The following is a 22,103-nucleotide window of genomic DNA, read 5'->3' on the forward strand; positions in this document are numbered from 1 at the left end:
TAATTTAGTTTTTATGTAATCAGAATTACCTTAAATAAATTTAAACTTACCTCCATATAATAATTCCGAATTTTCATAATTTTTATTTTTGAGTACGAAGCACTTTCAATTCATTTACACTTTATACACTAACATGAGAATTAATAATTAATTAAGTAACAATTTTTAAAAATATTTATATGCGTATCCGAATTTTCAGTTGTAAAAAAAGTTGTGAAAAGCGCGCGCTGTCAAGATTGACAAGTTCAAAATTCGAACACCTCGTCGCATCAGACGCGCGCAAGCAACTGACACACAGATAAACGCATAGCTCCTTATCTCTGTAATTAACATAACGCTCCCAAGCTCTGTGCCTCCTTCGAAACTAACATTTGCATAGCCAAAGAAATCATATGCAAATAACCGACCCCATTCACGACATTTAATATCGGAATCAATCGGTAAAACAGGTTTAAATATATGATGCGTCTTTGTATACATCTCAGATAAGATTAGGGTTAATTCACCCTCGAGGCCAGATGTCAATGTATTGATGTTTAGTCTCGTGAATAATACGAGTATCGGAAATGGTTTTTTTATAATGCACCTTTACTTATCTAGCGTAAGAATGAATAATGGGACGTTTCTCATTCATGTCTGCGTTTTGATACAGAACGATAGATCGTGAGCAGATGAAGTGTTAGGAATAATTTGATGTCTCCGAAATACTGAGCACGTAAATATAAGAATTCACTACGAGCTTGTGCATGTTTTTAATTAAAAAAGGAATTTGAGAACTGTAAAATAATCGATATTTTTTAAGTTGTTATATTGTTAATACGTTAACTATAATCAGTAAATTTAAAAAGTTTAAAATTTGAACATTAATTGAATTGAATCTGAAATATAAAATAAATGCATATATTGAATATATTATTGAATAATTAGACTAGACATGACCCCAGATAACAACGAGCTCCAACTGATCCCGCACCCTTTCGTGAGAAACAGACAGAAAAACGAGGAAACACTAATTATTATTCGCATATTAAACACCCGAAGTGAACCGGATTCGAAAATAATATCGAATAATTATTGAGAAAATATATTTATCCCGCATTAGCATATGCAAGTTCGAGAATAAATCATAGAACAATCGGGGGTGAGAGATTTATGCACGATCGGATACTCGGACTGGTTTCTGGTTTTAATTTTTTTTTAATTTATTGACCTACATGCTAAGGTGAGGGTTTGATCGGTTTTAATTATTTGCATATTAATATTGTACGTGAGAAAGTATGGGATCGATTTGAAGTTTTAACTGATGCAACAGAGATTAATAGTTGGTACTGAATTAAGATTATTATTAATTCGAAAACGTGTTTTTAACTTCGTTTTTTTCATTAAGTTTTTTAATTATATTCCCGTCAATAACTCTTTTTAATTTAAAGATAATTTCTAATAATTTTAATATATATGAGGTGATTGTATTAATTAAAATATGACATTATAAAAAAAGCCTAATTCTATATGGAGCGAAACGATTCGTTGGCTTTAAGTTTGGAAACCAACAGCTCTTTGAATACATATTTTTTAATTAATTATCATTAATCTGTATTATGATCGCGATTACGAAGCGCATCGTTAAACAATTTTAAGACGTACATCTTTGTAATTAAAGTTCATTATTGGTTAACGAGTGATCAATTTTTTTATGAGAAAAAATATTGTTTCAGACATTCAATGCGCTCAGCGGTTATTGTTCGTATTAATACAATTTTGAATTTAGAATTACATGCGGCGTAAATTTAAATTAAAGCATTCGAATTATGATTAGAATACCGCGTGGAGTTTCAATAAACGGCTGTGAAAAAATCACAAAATATTACGTTTATAATATTATTCTAATAGGAACATCATTTTAATTTTAGTATTTAATTTATTTTTAAAGAAAATATAAACGAATTAAATAACCAATTTAAAAATAGAACAATATCATACGGAACACTTGTATTTTTTTTCAACATACATTCGAACATTCGAAATATGAAATTTTGGCCCTCTGGTATCGAAAGCGTACGTTGAACTTGTCACGGTACACTTAGCAACGTTTAATTGTTAAATTAATAAAAATAAATAACGGTTGAAGTTATTTTTTTATAACTCGTTATCGGATCTTCATCTGGTGGGTTTGGTGTGTTTTATCTACCGTGTCCGGATATAATGACTTTCAGTTTATAACTGGATTTAATGAATCATTATTGTTGTAATAACTATTACCATCAATAATAAATAATTCTGTGTCATTTTAGACAATAATGAATGTTTAATTAAATAACGTTTTCTTATTTTAAAGAATAATCCCGAGATACCGAGTATACGTAACCTACCTAAGTACAATTATATTTATTAGTTCATATAAAATTGAATATTTATCATTATATCATAATCGTTAAAGTGAATTCGTTAATCGAATGAATCCATTTTAAATAACGTTCTATTTTCAAAAAATATAAATTTAATGTTTTGCCACATTTTAAATCGCACGATCGAGCGAACGTTCAGGAACGAGGAAACTCCTAAGTGCTGTAACCGATGAGCGCCTAACGACTCAATCTACGCACATTCAAATTGCCCTTTCCGAACGAAACCTCATTACTTCCCGAAATATAACCTCTATGGAGGCCATAAATAACCTAACGGCGCGCATATTTCAAAACAAGAAAAAAATAACACATAAAATTTCTTTGCCCCACGCGTCTAATGCTTAGGCTCGTCTCCATTGCTCGAAAGATAGAGATTGCGTCAATTTGTCTATCTTTTTAATAATTACATCAAAACAAAATATAAATTAATTTTATAACTAACTTTTTAGTATTTTGAATTTATATTTTAATTTTTAGTTACATAATATATTAATATTAGATAATACATACAGTTAAATGCAATGATTACCAGAACTTAGCAGAAAATAGGTTGGTAGATATCTAAAAAAGTATTTTGACATAACGCTCGTTTCGATCTACAAAATAAATTAATGAGGTACCTACAAAATGTATAGCAATATTTAAATATCGCCCAACTACAGCAGCTTAGGCAAAAATCTACAATTTAAATGAACAAATAAAGACAAAATATTCCAAAGTGCATAGCAACATTTGTTAGCGCCGGTCGTCGGGTGAGAAAGGAAACGAGGCGAATGCGTTCCGCGCATAGATTTTTGCATTATTTTAGTATGCAAATGTTCCGCGATACCGAAGTCACTGTAAGAGCAATTTAAATTATTTTTTATGGCGCTCCGGAGTATTGAGAGTTCGCCAAGTGACGCGGGATTGGTCGGGGATTGCTTCAGATATTGTGTTCGTATTTTGAATTACCGATAGCGAATTTAGAATTTAAGACGATTCGATTATTTTTATTTTTTATTTTTGCGCTGTTCGTTGTAGCTAGAGTCGGAACACGAAAGGTTTTTTCATTATATTAATGACTTATGAAATGAAACGTTTAGTGACTTATATAATTTCTGTCAACAATAATGTACCTATTTATAATAGTGGAATTAATTATAGCATTGATTAGCAAGTATATGCAATATATAATTTGTATTCAAATTTAATGGAACAATTAAATTATCCCGGCTCCATAACTACCCCCATTTAATCTCCGGAAAATTTACGAAATGTACTTTGCAAGGAAAAATCTGATTAGCTTCGATGATATATCGCTAAGAATTCCTCGCCTTAGTGCCTCTCATTTGAATATTAGACGCGTTATTGAAAAGAAAACTTTTTGAACGGCCCTCCGCAAGCTTTTAATGGTTATTGCTTCTTCCCTTGCTATCTTGTTTCCGAACGAAAAAAAATCACTACGGTTCAGGTGCTTCATAACAATGTTTCATTCTAATTTAATAAATTCCAATTTTAAAACGTGTTTCGAAATTCAAACGCATCCGCGGAATTCAATTGTTTCTAATTCATTCCCGCTTATCATCTATTTGGAACGCGTTCTTAATTCGAACACGCAGTTTAAATATCGAACGGAAACGGATACGGTACTGATTCTAATTTCAAACGAAATATCGCAATGTTGCTATTGATAAAATATTTTGTGACGGTTACAATGTCGCTATTATATTGAACGGAAATTAACGATAATGACTAATAATGGAACGTCTGTGTCTGCATTGATAACGTTGGAAATATCTGATGTACGACTCCTAGACTAAATAAATAACTTGACAGTGAACTATAAATAATAACTAATAACTCGACCGAGGGCATTGCATAGGTACAGATCGGTACTGAAACAATGGCGCTTGTTTAGCTACAGAATCCTAAAATTCTAATGATGTCTAAATCCGACATCAAAATAACTTACAATTTAAAAATAAATTAATGTAAAAATGTAAACGAAATATTCTTATAACAGATTCTGCCGTCTCGGAATAGAAACGATAAAAAATTTAATGAACACATTAATGACGTTATACGAATGCCAATAACGAGAGTCGGACAGTTTTAACTTTTCACAAGGATACGTGTCAACGGCGGCCATATTGTCTATTTTGGCGGGAACTCATAAAGCATGATTACCGGTAATGTCATGGTTTCATTCGTTCATTCGTTCCTGACGTTCTTTTAATATTGTTTGGGAGTTGGGGAACGCGAGTACGATTTATTTTGAATGATGTCTCTAGTGGGAATGCGACATTTGTTTTTTTTTTATATTATATTTTTAACGAAATGTACTTGAAATGTTGTGTTTTGTTTAATATTTATAGATTTAACGTTGTCTTTATCTTTCGTAGTTAAGTTAAAACTTCAGGTCTTTGAAGTATTTTGTTAGACAGTTTTTAATCGTCATAACGTAGGCAATGCAGTTGGTATGTTTGTAAAGCCACTTATAAATACAGTACTTTGTACTTACGCTGTTATTATAAATCGCTCTCTTATTTCAAAATACGTGTCATACATGTTTCTTTGTATCGAATAATCTTGTACTTTTTTATAAATCAAAAGCGTCGATCCATTCATTCCTACCGTGTTACGCATATCTCCCGAAGGGTCACAAAAACCGAGATATATTTGAACAATGCCCTTCGCCCACGTGGGGAAGACGAGAATTACGTATGCTAATGTAGATGATCCTTCCGTCAGACCTCCCTGGATCCAGTCGATCGATTATATTCGAGAGTCGATTGCAATGTTTAGTTTTTAAATTAAAAAAAGGAATAAAATTAAGGATTTTTTATGATTATCAATGTTACCAAAATTATAATCAGTATTGAAACAATTACAACAATTAATAATATTTCGCTAATAGTCGCTTCGAATGTATAACAAAGATTTTTTTTTCTTACACATTTCGTAACATAAAAGCTCGTTCAATGTAACTTTACGTTGAATGACCGTGTGACCTCCAAGTATCGCGCACTGGCACACACCCAAAACAAATAGATCATTCACTCACTCCATTTCCTTCCCTGTACATGAATCAATTGCGTTCGATTCGAAAATCAAAAATTCAAATCGTGACAAAACGACATGTCACTAATGAGCCAATAACTCGCGAGACAATAGCGCGTGGGCGTTCCGAATTCGAAATTATCACAAAAGAATATTAATGTAACACTTATTCAAATACAAAGCGATACATTCGAAGTATCGATAAGTTAGAGTCGGTTTGGTACTGACGGGATGAGTATATGTTACTATTAATTTTTGACATTAATAAGAATTATGAAGCATCTGCTTACGTATCGTATTTCCAAGTTTAAGAAATAAAAAATAAAAAATTGCATCAAGTTTTGATTCTTGACCTACGGAACCCTAATTATCTCGTCGTCTAATTTGAATGGTGACGGCGACAAACTTTTTTCTATCCCAATTTGAATTATCGAAGGCATTGTGACGGATTCGATTTTTTTTCCACTTCCCTTTTATGTCGGAGCACACCTTTAATCGCTTCGTATTCAAATTTGGAACGCATTTTTTTTAAGAATTATAAATATTGTTTATGATTTCTGTCCCCCGTGCGGCATTATTGCCGTTTCCTGCTGTCAGCGATTGTGAATGTAGCGCCGATGATGGAGGACAAATGCGCGCGAGTCTACAATGCATAGTTTTGTTTTTTAGTGTGGCATGAGCTGTCAAAGTCCAGAGCTCAATCCGCTTGCATTGTTACGGGTGTTATAATACATGACAATTATTAATATTGTTTTTTTTTTAATTTGCATCTGTCAGTGAAACACAAAAACATCCCTAAAAAGTTTAATGCACGGATCTTATTAAAAAAAAAATAACTAAATTAATAACATTATAATGTCTACAGATTAAATAGCTCAATTTTTTATTAATAAAAAAAAAAACTCAATCAAGTCGATCGAGGAACAAATTAGACGAATGGCGGGTTCCTTTGTCTTGGCCCTAATGAGTTTTAAAGTCGATTATGGCAATTTTTCATAGAAAAAAGCGAGTGATGTATCGCCGGGATCAATCACTGTTGCCCACAAATTGCTCCGACGCCATATCGGATCCGAATAAATGACTCCATTTTGAATACGCGTTACGATCACCTTTTGTCGATTGCTATTGTTGTAGAATTGTGACTTATAACTTATACCTTTCAGTCCTAGGACTGTTGGTTCTGAGATACTTTTTTTTGTTGTCAATAAATCTTTATTAAACTATTTATTGGACGACAAATGAAGGCACTTTATTATTGTTTGAAACGTGTCATATTAAGACAGCACTACAGGTAGTTTTATTAAGACACAATCGGTTCTATATGTTTGTATGTGTAAAGTATTTTTTATCTATATCTTAGTACTTATAAATTTTTCTTAGAATTATAGACTTATTAGAATGATCGAGTTTGATCGAACAGAATAATTATTATCAATAACAATAAACAAATAAACTGTTAAAGGTTTACTTTTGTATTAGAAATATAAGTATTGAGAAGCACAAAAAATGAGTACTAACTACTAACACTTCATAGTAGGTTTTTACTAATAGTAAGATAAAATTAATTGAATTAATTAATTAGTTATTTAACCAATCATGAGCAAGCAATAGTCTACCATATACAATTGGCTTTACCTTTTATTTCATATAGGTTGTCAGCATATCTTACAATAAACATAATATTACGAAGGCTCTAATTAGGTCGAATATCATCTCATATCACAAGTACTACGTAACGGGCATTGCTTTATCAATTATTTAATATGTATATCGGTCAGATGTTCGTAGTTAAATAATAAAACAGGCGATACCGGAGGGTAACGAGAATTGGACCATAAACCAAAATAAACTGTCAAAAAAATAAACTGTTAAAAGCCTGCCCGGAACTGTCCGTCACATTCTATATTCAAACAGGCCAATGCCTGAATGGCTGTATTGTTTTAAAATCTGAACGCATAATGAACGGTCGTTCTTTTTTCGAAAATCTTAATCGGCGTCTTTCACTTCATTTGAGTTTCGAACGGTTAGGGTTCTTTACAAAATCGATGAAATCGGGTTTTTATTTACTAAGCATAGGTATTGAAACTTATACAAATTTCGATGTCATTCCATTGACTACCATAGACTACCTCTAATTGGAAGTACCTAGCTAGGTAGGTACTTACATACATATTGAGTGTTGTGATTGATTCAATATCTAGGTAAATTGGTACGTATATTACATACATTGTAATTCCATTAAAATATGTTTGTCAAGATCCCTGCTTGAAATCTGCTTCGGACTTAGCCATTCAATTTTAAAATTAGAACATATTCGCACCAACTAGAATGCAGGCATGTTTGATTATTTTAAAATGTAGTAGGTACTTTATTGTTTTATCCCGATTATTCGCTTATAGCTTTGTTTTGGCAGGAATTGTTAGCGGTTGTAATTCAATACGAATTAACGGAGAGCGATTTGAAATGAAATGTCAAAGCGTTCTTTTTTCGAATTTGAATTCCGGATTATATTTTACGAACACCGTTATAATGGATTTCAATAACCCCATTAGTGCAACAACACAAGGCCTTGCGATTTGTAAGTCCAAGCTTCGATTCAGACTCATACATTTTTGGATTATACCTAACTATACCTATTATAGGAGAACCATCCTGTAAGTAGATGTATGTTTATTTAATTACAAATAATATACTGAAAAGCGAAATATTTAAGTCTCCTCTTGATAATAGTCAAATACAAATGTCATAAGCCATATAATCTAATTTACCTTAAAGAGACACAGCATCCTCATAACGTACCTGAAAAAGGAGGTTTCCCATTAGAAATTTTCTCGTAAAATAAAAAGTCCTCGAACCAATAAAAATATCAACCAATAAGGCTATTATCGGAGTTGGAAGAAAACCTCACGTCATATAAGACATGGGCGTGTCCCGGGCACGCCTTGTCGCCTCTTCCACAGATAAAATAAAGACCAGTTTCCAATAACATCTATCGACCTTCGATCGGTTCCGAACGCCCTCACTATCTTACAAGATATCGAGAACGCCTTCTTAAGAACACAAAAAAATATATTCTCAACCTTATTCCGTTACAACAACTCTGAATATCGCTCGTATGTATGCGCGGTAAAATATATTGATGCGGTATCGGTTTTCCATTAGCGAGTTCACTCGAAATTGAACCTTACCCCTCGTGAATAAGGCTAGTATTCCTGTGTTATGACAGCAAGGAATGTATTGACGTGTTATCGGGTATGCCGTTGTCCTTTTCACTCGTATGCTCCTAGCGTATACGCGTCCCTGTCGTCGCGAGATGAAGACAGGGTTTTCTTTGTAATATCTGCGCATTCTTTTCTCAATTGTAAGCAATAATATTCCCGACTCGCTCGCTAGAGGTCGCCTTCTACGGTATCTTAAATATGACAATGAAATATATTTCGAAGGCAACGCAGTTTGGAACGAATCCTTTTCACTAAATTGAGATGTTTGCACACGAAAATGTTTAGAAGTAATAATTAATTAAATATATTCATTTTTAACTTCGATAACCACTAGTATAATTCTGTCTGCATATTTTATCTCATTAATCCATAAGTCTAAACTAAGCTAAGATAACAACGGCTCGTAAATTGTAACATACCTCAATCCGAAGACGGAAGTGGTGTAAGTCGGAAATTAAGAAAAACAAATAAATCATTTTTTTAATCACAGATGCATTTTATTATGTCGTATTTATCGTTCGTATATTTTTTTAAAGCTCAACGTGTTATTTCTGAACTAGAAATATCTCTAAACGTAAATAATGAATGGTACATTTGACGGCGGAGAGTATTAATTTCGTTTCAAACACTTGAATTTAGACATAGTAGAGTTAAAAAAAATTAAGTAGTCATAACTATAAATCGGTTTCATTGAATTTATGTGATATTTACTTCATACTTTTGATATATTTTAAGGGATTCATACTAAACAGCACTATTGCTATAGCTGATTTCCGTCATACATAAATAGTCTTCCATCCCAGACCTACCAATAGTAGGAACCTAATTAACTAACAATCTTCAAATATTATGAGATGAAACGATTTTAAAGTCCGTCCGCGTCGTTAGTTATAACAGAAAATGTATTTTTTGATTCTGGACACACAATTATAAAAATAACATTACAATTCTGAAGTTTATGACGATCGTAAAATAAATTCAAAGGTGTACCTATATGGACTTTAATTATATCGACGAACTCACATTTCTTTGATAATAGATATATGTGACTTTTATAGCTATTTAGAAAGTAAAAAAAAAACACATATAAAATATATTCGAGTTATAGTAAAAAGTTCACTCAGAGTTGTAATGAGTTTTAAAGTTATATTGACATTTGGATATTTGAGGTGTACCTAAAGTGTTGAATGATAAGGGTAACAGTTGTGATGCTGCTGAAGATCAGACTAGTATGGTGGGTAAAAGTGGTTCTTTAAGTAACCAATATATCTAGAGCCGTTTTAAGACTACATATATTTTTGGACACAAAGAGATTGTCGTAATATTAGAAAGTTAAAAATAATGGCTCTATGTTTCAACAGGTGTAGGCTGCAATTTCTAGGGGTTAATATAGAACAGATTATTAATATACCTAAATTTATTTATTAAACTTTTAGATTCTAGAATGACAGTTCAAATACCATTCAATTAATACTTTATTCTTACAAACTTAATTTAGTAATAAAAACAAAGAATACTTTTAAGTCGTAATTTAAATATATAAAATTAAGGATAAAGTTACCATCGGTGATGGTAGACATTAGATAATATAGCCACCTGAGTGGTTACCTTTTTTTTATGATGTCGGTAGGCGGACGAGGAAATGGGCCACCTGATGGTAAGTGGTCACCACCGCCCATAGACAATGGCGTTGTAAGAAATATTAATCATTCCTTACATCACCAATGCGCCACCAAACTTGGGAACTAAGATATTACGTCCCTTGTGCAGGTAGTTACACTGGCACACTCACCCTTCAAACCGGAACACAACAATACAGAATAATGCTGTTTGGCGGTTGAATATCTGATGAGTGGGTAGTACCTACCTCTACTTATAGAAACTGAAACTGCAAGAACTGTAAGTCTTTTTTTCAACGGTCACAGCCACCATGAGATGATGCCATGTCTGCAGTTCTGTCTGACTTTCCTACCACTCTTCTTTCATACCCTACCACCATCGTAAAACGGATCTACAAAATCTATTAAGTAGAGTAGCACATGACTTTGCTTAAACTTGCTTCGCTTTTAACTCATACAGATGTATAAAATCTCTTGCCTAATTATTATAGAATCAGATATAACAATACCAAGAGTAATAAAATCGTACAGACAGACAAAAAACATTAGCATGTAGCAATGAAACCGATCAAGATACACAAACATTTTTTACTAACTTCATACACGACTCAATAGAAACACACCCAGACACAGTGTTGACTGATTAACATTAAATAACGTTTTAAATGCTCCACGTACATCATTCATTCAAATAATTTACACCAATGTAGTGTCTATGTACACATAATTAAGACTATAACCGCATCGCTTTGATTTCCACTAACGACTTTATTAACTGTTTCATAGAACTCGTGATAAAAGATTTCAAATGGAAAAATATAAAACAAATACAGACTACTAATCAAAATTTAATTTGATATTATGAGGTATAATTGCAAATTATTATGTGATTCGAAACTGTATGTGTTTATTCGCTATTTTTTTATATTCGATACATAAGATAAGTTAGTGTTTGATTTTAATTGAATTGCTAATTAGTTTAATGTACAAGAACTTAGGTTTCTTAAGTTTTATTTTGACTTAAATGTAACTAATTGATATTTTTTTGGATTTAGAATTAGGTTTTTCGTCTTGTAAATTCAGCTCGAAATGAGCCAAACCGGCTGTATCTGAACGATCACTGACTAGTTAAGTTTTAAAAAAAATTGTAACGTAATAAAGTCATCTTACTGCCCAACAGTGGAAAAATGACGTTGTAATATATCATATCCTCGATTTGAAAATAGAATATATATTTAACTGATTCCATCGCATTGTAATTGTCATAGCTGTCACATTACGAGGTCAAATCATCTTTATTGGCGATAGCTCGGACCAGTCGACATTAATAAGTGATATCCGGTAACCTTTCATACGTATTGCACGTGTTTACGAATATTTAGACGAATATCAACTTTATTTAAACGTCGGATGATATAAATTTATGTGTTGAATTTTTTCATGATTTTTATAGTTAAGCCCTTTTGTATCGGTTGAATAGTATCAATGGAAATGTTACGTGTTAATAAATCGCGTTTTAGTTTTTTTTTTTATTGATATAAAAAATATACGTAGATGAGAAATTATTTTCAGAGTAAATATTATCTTGACTTATATTATAAATGGGATGTTAGTTTGTTTATTTGTTACGCTTTTACGGTTTAACTATTCAACCGATCTTTGTGAATGTTTGCATAGACGCTGTCAGGGGTATTTAAAGCTACCCAACACCTCGCTATACATACATAGGCGAATCCACGGGCAAAAACTATTTAAACATAAAATAAAAAGATAACTTAAAGGGAACTACGATGTTCACCTAAAAAGATTTTTGGTTAAGTTGGCAATATATTATGGTTAATATGAAGGGCAAATTAGAAAACCCTTATTTAACAAAGTCGGTAGTTAAACTAACTGCTTGTCCGGGAACTATTGACCCCAATTAAGGCGATGGCCCGTGACGGGATACGCAAGTAATCCGGGATCATTCCGATAAAACACCTCTTAGTGGACATCTTACCCTTGTACCCGGGATGACTTTAAGCGCGATCACGAGTACTTACTAAAGCGATCATTATTAATCCTATTTACCTATTTCAGTCATAGATTTTAATTATTAAATAAAATTCAATAATAGCAAAATCGAAGTTTTGTATAGGCATAACATTTATTACCTTTATTGTTTTTATGACGATAATAAATTTAAAATAAAAAAAAAAAAACAATTTTAAGCATCTTCAAGTAGACAAACCAATACATTGACAAAGAAAATTATAAAATTGTATTTATAGCGACAAGGTCATGCTTCTTGTTAAAGCTGTCTGTCATTATTTTTATTACAATCCAATATGGCGCTATAGGGCTTTTAATCAAAAATAAACACACGCATTTTTTTATTTTATTTTATATATAAGTAATATATAAGATAAAGGTCCTTTAGAAATAATTTCACAATGGAATGTTAGAAATGAGTAATAATTTCGAATTGAAACGTATCTAAGTTCGAAATTCAAATCGCACGTAACCCTAGCCTGTAGGGGGCGCCCCGGAGGGCAAGAGATCGAAGGCCGGACATCCGGGCAGCACCCTCAAACCGATACTATGAAGTATTTATTGAGTTGCGGCTAACCAAAAGTATTTTATTGTTGAGTTAGACCCTTTCTGCAGACGGTTGCTACACGACATCGAATACTGAACTTTATTCCTATACAATAAGGTTAATTCTCGAGTGATGTACGAGGTGTTATAGTCATATTAATTGGCGTTGTTTTCGTAAGTAAGTGAAATAATTTGTCTGTTTGTGTTGGAAGCCGCTGTCCGTTTGTTCTTTAATTTGAATGGTTTTAAAACGTTATTTTGTTTAAGTAATGACTTGTATTGTTGCTTTATTGTTTATGAGAAGTAAGACTAAGAGATTAATGATTGTGGAGACTGGCGAAGGTCACAGGTTCGACATCTTGTCTTGAAGTTGCTAAATGCCGTTTTTGTCGTATCGCTATGATGTTTAATAATTATTATTATATAGACGACACACGAAACCACGAGTTAAAAAATACATTGTTTTTATTTTCAAATAACCCATATGATATTCAGAGTTTCTTAAATACAACTAATATATTATAAATTTCCAAAGTCAATATTAAAATAAATGTAAGAAGAAAAAGAAAAGTTCAATCGTATTAAATATCGGTTTGACGCTAATGGCGGTAATCGAAGAGTTTGAAAACAACAGGTGCCGGGAATCAAACCCACTGACGGTTACACGGGACATCTGTTATATCGCTCTATTTTAAGTCTATGCTTTCGAATCGATGAATATTAATGTATATGCTTTAATTTGTTTTTAATTATAACTTTATTAATTGAAAGTTTATGCCTTTTACGCCTACGTTTAAATTATTGGGTTTTAAGCATTTACTTAATATAAAAAATGGTATTTACATAACCAAAGTACGTAAAGAACTAGAAAAAGAACAAAAACAAAAACAAAATCAAGATATCTATTCGAATACGCTTTCGTGATTAGGTACTTTCGAATTTGCTAAAACCGGTTCAGAATTTAGAAGAACCGGCAAGAATCTCACTTGTTTTTCTTTTCCACAAAAGCGTTAGACGACATAACGACAGTATTACAGACGATGCCAGAGAATAAATTCAACAATACAATTCTTATAAGCCAATAAACAATATAAAATAGAAAATATGACCACTTTACGATCCAATGGGGGAGAAGGTATCTTTGAAACTCATCCGATTTCCGAACGATGCGCCCCGCCGGAAGTGCGTCGAGCGGGAAAATAGGCGGAAGTTTCGGGAAAAAAAATCGTCGAAGAAAAGAAATTTGCATGCGAAAGGGGCACTTTTGTGCCGATCGGCCGCGAATTTGTCAGATTGTCGATCCGAAAACGATTTTGACACTTTGTTATGCTAATGTGAGATGTGATTTTTTATAGTCTGTTTGTATTATTTATTTTCGTTGTAAATGACGGTTTCAGTGGAGCCCTCTTGAACGGTAAGAATGCCGTACCAATATTTGAGAGAAATTTGTCGTTAGTTCAATTTAAACAAATTAAATGTTGTAATAATAATCAGCGGGGAATTTCTCTACGAACATTAAGCAGTCGCTATATCAAAGGCGAACTTCGTAAAGCAACATAAAAGTCGACCAAAAATTGAACGTTTAAAAATCGAATTCCGAATTCGAAGCCAGAAGCGCGCGTAATTAGACAGGTGATTCGCTAATTCGAAAAAGGAATTCGTCTTAATTCCGCTGCGGGCCTATTCTGGATTACGATCGGCCACTGTGGGAACGTCACGTAGAATAATCGGCATTCGTACAAAAAGTCGTCGCTGTGCAAGATTGTGGACGAATTAACGAACACTTTCAAACTCGGCTAACTCGATTGACCCTTTATTTAGACTCTTCTGACTGCGTACTAAGTTTCACAGGTAAAAAACTAAAGCGTGCAGGGGCGAAGATGTAAAGTTGTTTAACTTGCAGTGAATTTTCTCGGGATTAAAGTTAATTTTAAAAGAACAAAATTTAGCGGCAACAGCCGCCTTTTTGTCTGTTTGGCAGTTTTTATGTTTGACGTAGTACGCTTAGGAATATTCACAAGACTATTTAGTAAACATGACGTGACAAGTTATTCAAACCGTTTTCTGGTGATAATTGTGCCGGAAATAAGACTATAGAGATAAAATATCTCGAAAGCATTTCAATAATTAAATTAAACATAAAAAAAGATGTCGTGTGAAATGTTTTCCTTAATAAAAGTATCATCTGAAGTCTGCCAAGCGATTATAAAGCTATTCACGAGGATCCGGGGAGCCATTACATAAGCGTTGGACATTCGTGCAGAGTTAAAAGTCGAACAGCAGAACTGATTATATCCGAGACGGCGATCGATCAAGCCCCCACTTCCTCTGCGCGCGCGCAGCGAGGTCAGGGCCACAGTAAATGCGCTCACGCTAGCGTCTGTTGCACGTATGACTTGTATGACGTGACATGTTATATGACATCATAACTGTATATGTTGCCACGCTATTATACACACTGTTTCAAGAGTCGCTAGAGCCATCAGCCACTGCGGGTTTTAGATGTTCATTTTGCTCGGTACATTGTACGGTGTCCGTGAGCTGTAAACCTTAAATTTTTTCAAGCAATATTGTATCTTTACAATATTAGAGTAACGATTGTTTTTCCAGTGTCTCGTTCAAACGAGAATTAGTCGCGCATTGTAAAAATATTGCTTTTTCAAACATGGCCGATATGATCTTCGAATTGTGCGCGCCACTTCCGCTCCTATCCGATCGCGTTTCGTTCCATCTTACACGAATTTTATTGTTACACGTCTTTGTTTTTACGCCTTGAGTAATGACCAAGCGGTGATCTCGATGTTTTTATATATTACTTTTAATATTACAGTTTTTGCTGGTAGCATTTATTTCGCAACGAACGTTTTCGTCTGTTTATAGATACTTAGACACGTATTAAAGAAATGCAATTCGCAATTGTATTTTCATGCCTCACTGCCGATCAGCTGCAGTAAATTTTACAATTATATATTTTTTGTGATCGCAAAATGTGCCGGAGTTGATTAAACGCTTTTAACAGGTAGCTGATCATTAATGAAACAATTTACGAAGCGTTTACGATCGGTACAAAAACGCCGTTCGATCGAAAATCGAATTTGCGGATCATTCGAACGCGAGCGCGTCGGCGGCGACTTCAAAGCGAAAATTTTGACAATTAAAACGCTACGCATCGCGCACATTGTCTCCTCGAGACCGCGTGTCCTTGGCAGGAATTTGAAATACAGAACCTCCATTTTATTCGGAACCGGTTTGATTTGTGCTCGGTTGCAGGTTTTTTTGTGCGATCTTGTTTATGCCGCGTTTAATTTTTAATTTCTTTGAACATTACGCACAAACGAATGTTCCTAACATGTCTCAAGTTGTACACTTTTAAGAGATACAATTATATCAGACAACTTTGTTTTTTTTTTTTTTACAAAATATATACTTTTTGGTGAATTTTAAGTTTTATGAAAGTTGCTTCAATAACTGTCCAGTTTCTTTATGTCAGTTAATTATGTTCGTGGATAATTAAAATAATCGATTAATATTCAAATCGAGTAATTATAATCATATTTTCAATGGAATACCATCGTTTTATATCTGTTTTCATCGAATAATTTATTAAAAAAGGGTACATCGTTCAGTTTTAAAACGTCGTAAAATTAGAACTATCGGTCGTAATATCGAATTTTAATGTTTGATTTTAGTCGAAAACGTGGCAAGTGCCAGCGGTGTCCGAATAAGTCAGCTTTTTATTGCCCATAAAATTTTAAGATCCCATCGGTAGTTGCCTCTATCTGTTGTCAAACGATCGATTTTAAACTCAGTTTTCGTATTGATGTGAGTTTACGACACAAAAACTCACATAATTATTGTTTTTTGTCACAAATGAAAACATAAATATATATTTTTTTAACGATCGTAAATACGAATTTCTATTTCGATAATGCTTGTGATATAGGAAACTAATAAAAACATTTTAAATTAATAACAATTTCACTATTCGATGCGTCGAGTCGTTGTCAATTGCGTTCTTAAAAAAAAAAAGAGTGTTATATTTTTTACAAGCAAACAGGTGCTTAGTAGATTGTAACAGTGAAAGCGAATACCAAATGACGGAATGAATGAAACTTTAGTTCATTAATGGTATATAAAAAGTCATATGAATGCTATAATATTTGCTTGTATTCGTTCGTAAGTCGGTCGGTGAATCGGGTTCAATTGGCTAACTATCGACTTTGCAATCAGAACGGATTGATCAGTTATCTGATAATAGGCCTCCAATTGACTGGCAGTACGCCACGGGAGCACCGCGTGATTGGTTTCTCACTACGTAATAATAAAATCATAATATCGAATATTGTCTAAAATTTAAAGGATTCATCTTTTTTTTACATCATCTACGTAATATGTCACAAAATGTGTTACATTTTTCAAGATTTCATTTGTTTTATTTTGAAATAAATATTTATTTTACCTTAGTGACAAAAGATGATATTGTTCATCAATTAATAATATTATAGTAGATACTTTAAATATGGATTATCCAGGTATGCACAGATACAAAAAAGCGTTTCATTTTACGATCATTTCTGGGCTCAGATATACAGCATCTGTAATCAAATGCCACAAAGTTAAAAAACTTTTTCAAATCCCTCGGAACCCTTTTAAAATTCGAACTCAAAGACGAGAATCAATAAAGCGGAATGAAATTTTCGCGCGTAAATCGCTGAGGGGCGGGAAACAAAGATGGCTCACTTAAGACATCGAACGTGATCAGTTTGCGAAAAAAAAAAACATCTTAAGTACCTCTTTACCTGTGTAAGAGGGTCCCTTTCAACTTGTAAACATTGGTCGGGTTCAAGAAATCGCTTCGAAGTTCGCCCTCCCTCTGACTTTTATTTCTTTTGTGTTTGTTATCGAGTTTTGTGATTGTCTATGTTGTTTGTTTTTTTTTTATTGGCAGATAATAAAATTATTGCTGCAATTTTTTTTTTTATTAAACCATGTAAACTAAGACTCATTATATTAATGCCAAACATATCTCACGGTTTTTCAATCGTAGCGTAGTGTTTATACAGTGTATTAAAGATGTAAAGAGATTTTATAGTCTTTATACGAATCGAATTAAAATTGTTGGAATGTTTTCGTTATAATAATGTTTATCTTTTTCTTAAGTAACTCCATATAAAGGTGTGATATTAAAATCGTGTCAAGCGACATTTGAGTAATTTTAGATGGTAATTGAAGTAATTAAAATATATTTTTGCATACTTTTCTTAAAGATATACTTGTTTTAAAGGACATTGTTTGTGTATAATATATTGTTCGTAGAATACTTTTAAATGTATAAACGGACAAAGTCACATATGTTTTATTGTATTAATATCAATATAATAATATATTTTATTAAATTAACTCTCATTCTTATTTTGTAAAAGTAATTCTACAATATTAAATAAAGATAAAGCTAGAAACTCAGTCGCTGCTGACAGTTCCCAGAAGGGTAATCTGTCTGTCATTGTACACACAACATTAAATTAAGGAATTGGCTGGTTACTCATACAATTTTTTTTCTAATGTTTAATCAAATTGACCATGCCAGTAACATTAAAATCCATAATAACACTCAGACCGAATTGATTATATAACCGTAAAATCCCCAACGTATTCATGTACTATTTTTGTATTGCATAACCCGTAACAACTGTCACTATGATTCAGTAGTCTATGATTTTATGGAATTTCCTCCATAAAGCAGCAACACCCTGTTAAAGGATCACACGGAGTCAATAAAGTCGGTTTCCCCACTATTATCCCTAGCTTTGATGTTTTTACAATCCCGCCGGGACGGAATTGAGTGACTGGATCCGCGTCACCTTTAGTCAATTTTTGTCGTTAAGTGAAATACATACTTTGGCTGCGGGATTGTGGTATGTCCGTTAGTTTTATCTCAGAGTCTGAATTTATAATTATCGAGTTTTCACAGTAGGGTACTTTTAACATACATTTTATAGCTCGATATCTTAAGTGCTCTTACGTGTGTTCATAGTAAAATTAAAAAGTAAACTATAAAACACGCGACATCCATTTTTATTAACCATAAAAATAATTATAGCCTTAATGATGGCTGATTGATATCGACATTTTTGAAATTCGAATAAAAAAAAATATTAAAAAAAATAACAGTCACAATTGATACAGATTAACTTAGCTATTATTGAAGTGTTAAAAATAAATTGTGAAAATAAAAAGGCAGAGACACACGTCTCCCCTGGAGACGCGGCCGATGGTAACAAATTAATAATTAATTTTCGCGCGGCGAGCCCACGAAGTTGGGGGCATTTGTTCGATCTCGTTTTGTTCTAAATTCAAAATTCATCTGGGGAGTACAAAAGTTAAAAAATTGTCTCTCTGTTGCTATTTCATTTTGTTTTTTTTTTATTTATTTCTATTGCGGTCAGTGTTTCGATGTATCGGTACTTTTTGGTGTGAGTTAAATTAATTTACATTTAAACATTGTTTTAAACTATAAATCATCAAACAATTTTTCGATTCGGCAAAAATATTTGATAAATATCAGTATAATTACAGGCACAAGGGACAAACAAGCATCCTATGCTTCTTTCATTGCCAGTTTCCACGGGCGAAGGAGACAAATTAGACAGCCATTCAAAAAAAAAAGCACGTGTGTTCTTAGAACGTAAAACGTCCGTGACATAATTTCTCTCAATCTACTCACTGTATTTATTGGCTCCGTCGTATATTTAATTACTTGAAAATAAAATCAGGATTAATCCAGATATAAATGAATTTTATAAGATTATCGTAAGTATTGAGAATCAACATGGTTCGGGATAATGCGGGCTTTGCCATAAAATTAATACTTAATACCGTGACGCTCATTCGACTTTATGGTTTTTGAATTATTTTACGTCACATAAAATTTCAATTGAACACTGGATTATAATTGTTTTCTTTTGGCTTCAAGCCACGGACTGTATTTATTTCGGTTCCGTCGAGATTAAATAACGTAAAATGTTATTTAGTTAATAATATGTCTTCGTTTTTTATGTCCGCGCAATTAATATAACTATTAAATACATCAGAGATGCGCTTAATGAGAATTATGGTTGTGGATAGTCTAACTTAACCACGGTTTAAAAAAAAAAAGGTTTAATCACCGTGATAGACACGAACCACCGAATCCGAGTTGCTCTTATGAACCAATGACAATAATAAAAACATTTTATTTGACTATAAATAACAATAAAAAGATAATAAAATAAGTTTTACTCGGGCCGATCAATACCGACCTCTACTACAATTTTATGACCCGCCGATGGCTCGACGAAAATGCCTAATTCGACTTCATTACGCGCTCCAGAAACAATAAAATTATGTTTTACCGGTTAAGGCCTCAAAATCTTCACCCACGACGGGTATATAAATAACTAATAGGAAATAATTAAATGTTTCTGAACGTAATTACAAACGTCAAACGTGTGGGCGGGCGCCGAGCGCAGTCAATATCCGCACGAATAAACGCAGATAACTAAAACTTTATTTGATATATTAATTACTGAAAAGTATTTTAATGAATTTTCGTCGATATACCTACAGCAAACTAAGTCTAGGAACAGTTTAGTTATTACTAAAATTAAAAAAAATAGCAAATTCACTACCGACTGTGGGTACTTCTTGGTCTAAATCACTTGTAATATCACATCGTGTGAGCCCAAAAACTAAGACTGGCCTTAAAACAATGACGCTTTTAAAAAAAACTTATAAAATGTCAATAAACAGAAGCTGGATTAAAAAACTACCCCATTTTGAATCGATCCTTTCACACTTCATACAATCGGTCGCGACGGTTGATTTCCGTTCTTAATTCAAATAGGCGTCTTTTATTTTTTTTTTAATTTGAATAAATTCAATACGGCAAGGAACTCGATCGTTAATTCAAATATAGTAGTCTCGAATTTCGATTATAGATTCATTCGATAAGTGACCTCGTTTGGAAAGGATATCGCTTATTTATCGATCGGGAATTGAATGATCTAATCAAATGGATCCGAATGAATAAACCATTCCTAAGCTCAACAAGTTCGTTCACGTGTTTCTTTCATTGTTGTCGACTGTTTAAATAGGAACTTGGAAGTATAAATTTGGTTACGACTAGTAATATCATTAAACAATTTACTGGAATTATGAATATTTTATTGAGATTATAATATTATGTTGTCTATGATTAAAACATTGTGAATGTTATCTGTGGATAAAAGTCGACGGTTACAAAAATGTTTACCTATTCACTTATACTTTTAATATTTATTTGGTTAAATAACTTTGCAGTAAATACGTAAGTAAGCTATAGCGAGTAATATTTTAAGAGGTCTAATTAAATTTTTCGCGTTTTAAAACAGATAATAAATTAAAATATTTTAATCAAGACTTGTTCGGAAAATGTAATCGTTAAAAAACCTCGACATAAATCGTAAACTTTCTTAATACCGTGATTTGAAAATAGAAGAGCATATCCGATGAGAAAGTGATAGAAGATGGAAAAAAAACCTCATAAAGTGGTCATAAACACGAAGGAGGTAATAAAAAATCAGTCCGATGTCGTCTCAGCTGTCGCGCGCTATTTCCGAACGCATTTTGGCTTTCGAAAATCGAACTCCATCGAACCGCGGGCTATCGCCACATTCGAATTTAGAACGCATCGTGGAATACGCACCTGTGTTGTTCCTGTTTCTGCTATTTTTTAAATGTAACATTTTTTAAAATTCGAGTGTTTATTTTCAGATAGTATAAACTTTAGTATTGATGTGCGTAGCATAGAATAGGTTACTTACGCGGCATCAAGGTTACACAAAACGTACACACGGAGTAAGGCACTATAAGTGTTATCACCAATCGAGCGAATTTAGTAAATATTTTTTTTGTAATTTACGTCTCTCTAGCGTGTTTTTAATATTTTCTGTACAAACATTATAGTAATAGCTCAACCGGCGTGCCAAGTGGGTGAGTGTCAATGGAACAAAAACAATTTATTATTATTTCTTTCATTGTGTTCGAAAACCGACGTTTGAATTATGAATGACAGTCATGGCTATTTGAAATAAATGTATTTCTATCATCTCGCAACTATCACAAATAACTTTATATTGTAAAAATTATAATTATGGAAGGAAATTTATAAAATTCGTTTCGATATATTAAACGAAGTAGGCACGATTTTTATTTTTAATTATTAT

The 22,103-nt window shown here is 32.8% G+C and overlaps 1 protein-coding gene across 8 annotated transcripts in view; it reads right to left on the reverse strand.

Annotated features, from left to right (window-relative positions):
* The window catches only part of LOC113395516 (homeobox protein cut), a 137,070-nt gene that overhangs the window by 84,845 nt on the left and 30,122 nt on the right, over nucleotides 1-22,103 (reverse strand). The window contains exons 1-2 of one of the 8 annotated variants that reach the window (XM_064218163.1): nucleotides 19,586-19,604; nucleotides 8,213-8,243 (exon numbers count right to left, since the gene is read on the reverse strand). The exons of 5 other annotated variants lie outside the window; for them this stretch is intronic. In XM_064218163.1, the coding sequence (XP_064074233.1) occupies nucleotides 8,213-8,236 (24 nt within the window). In that variant the 5' untranslated portion in view covers nucleotides 8,237-8,243; nucleotides 19,586-19,604. Of the gene's footprint in view, nucleotides 1-50; nucleotides 276-8,212; nucleotides 8,244-19,585; nucleotides 19,605-22,103 lie in introns of those variants that run through there. 2 more of the 8 variants (XM_064218162.1, XM_026633106.2) reach the window with 2 other exon arrangements.

The sequence above is a fragment of the Vanessa tameamea genome, chromosome 21 (assembly GCF_037043105.1).
Source record: "Vanessa tameamea isolate UH-Manoa-2023 chromosome 21, ilVanTame1 primary haplotype, whole genome shotgun sequence".
NCBI classification, from domain to species: domain Eukaryota; kingdom Metazoa; phylum Arthropoda; class Insecta; order Lepidoptera; family Nymphalidae; genus Vanessa; species Vanessa tameamea.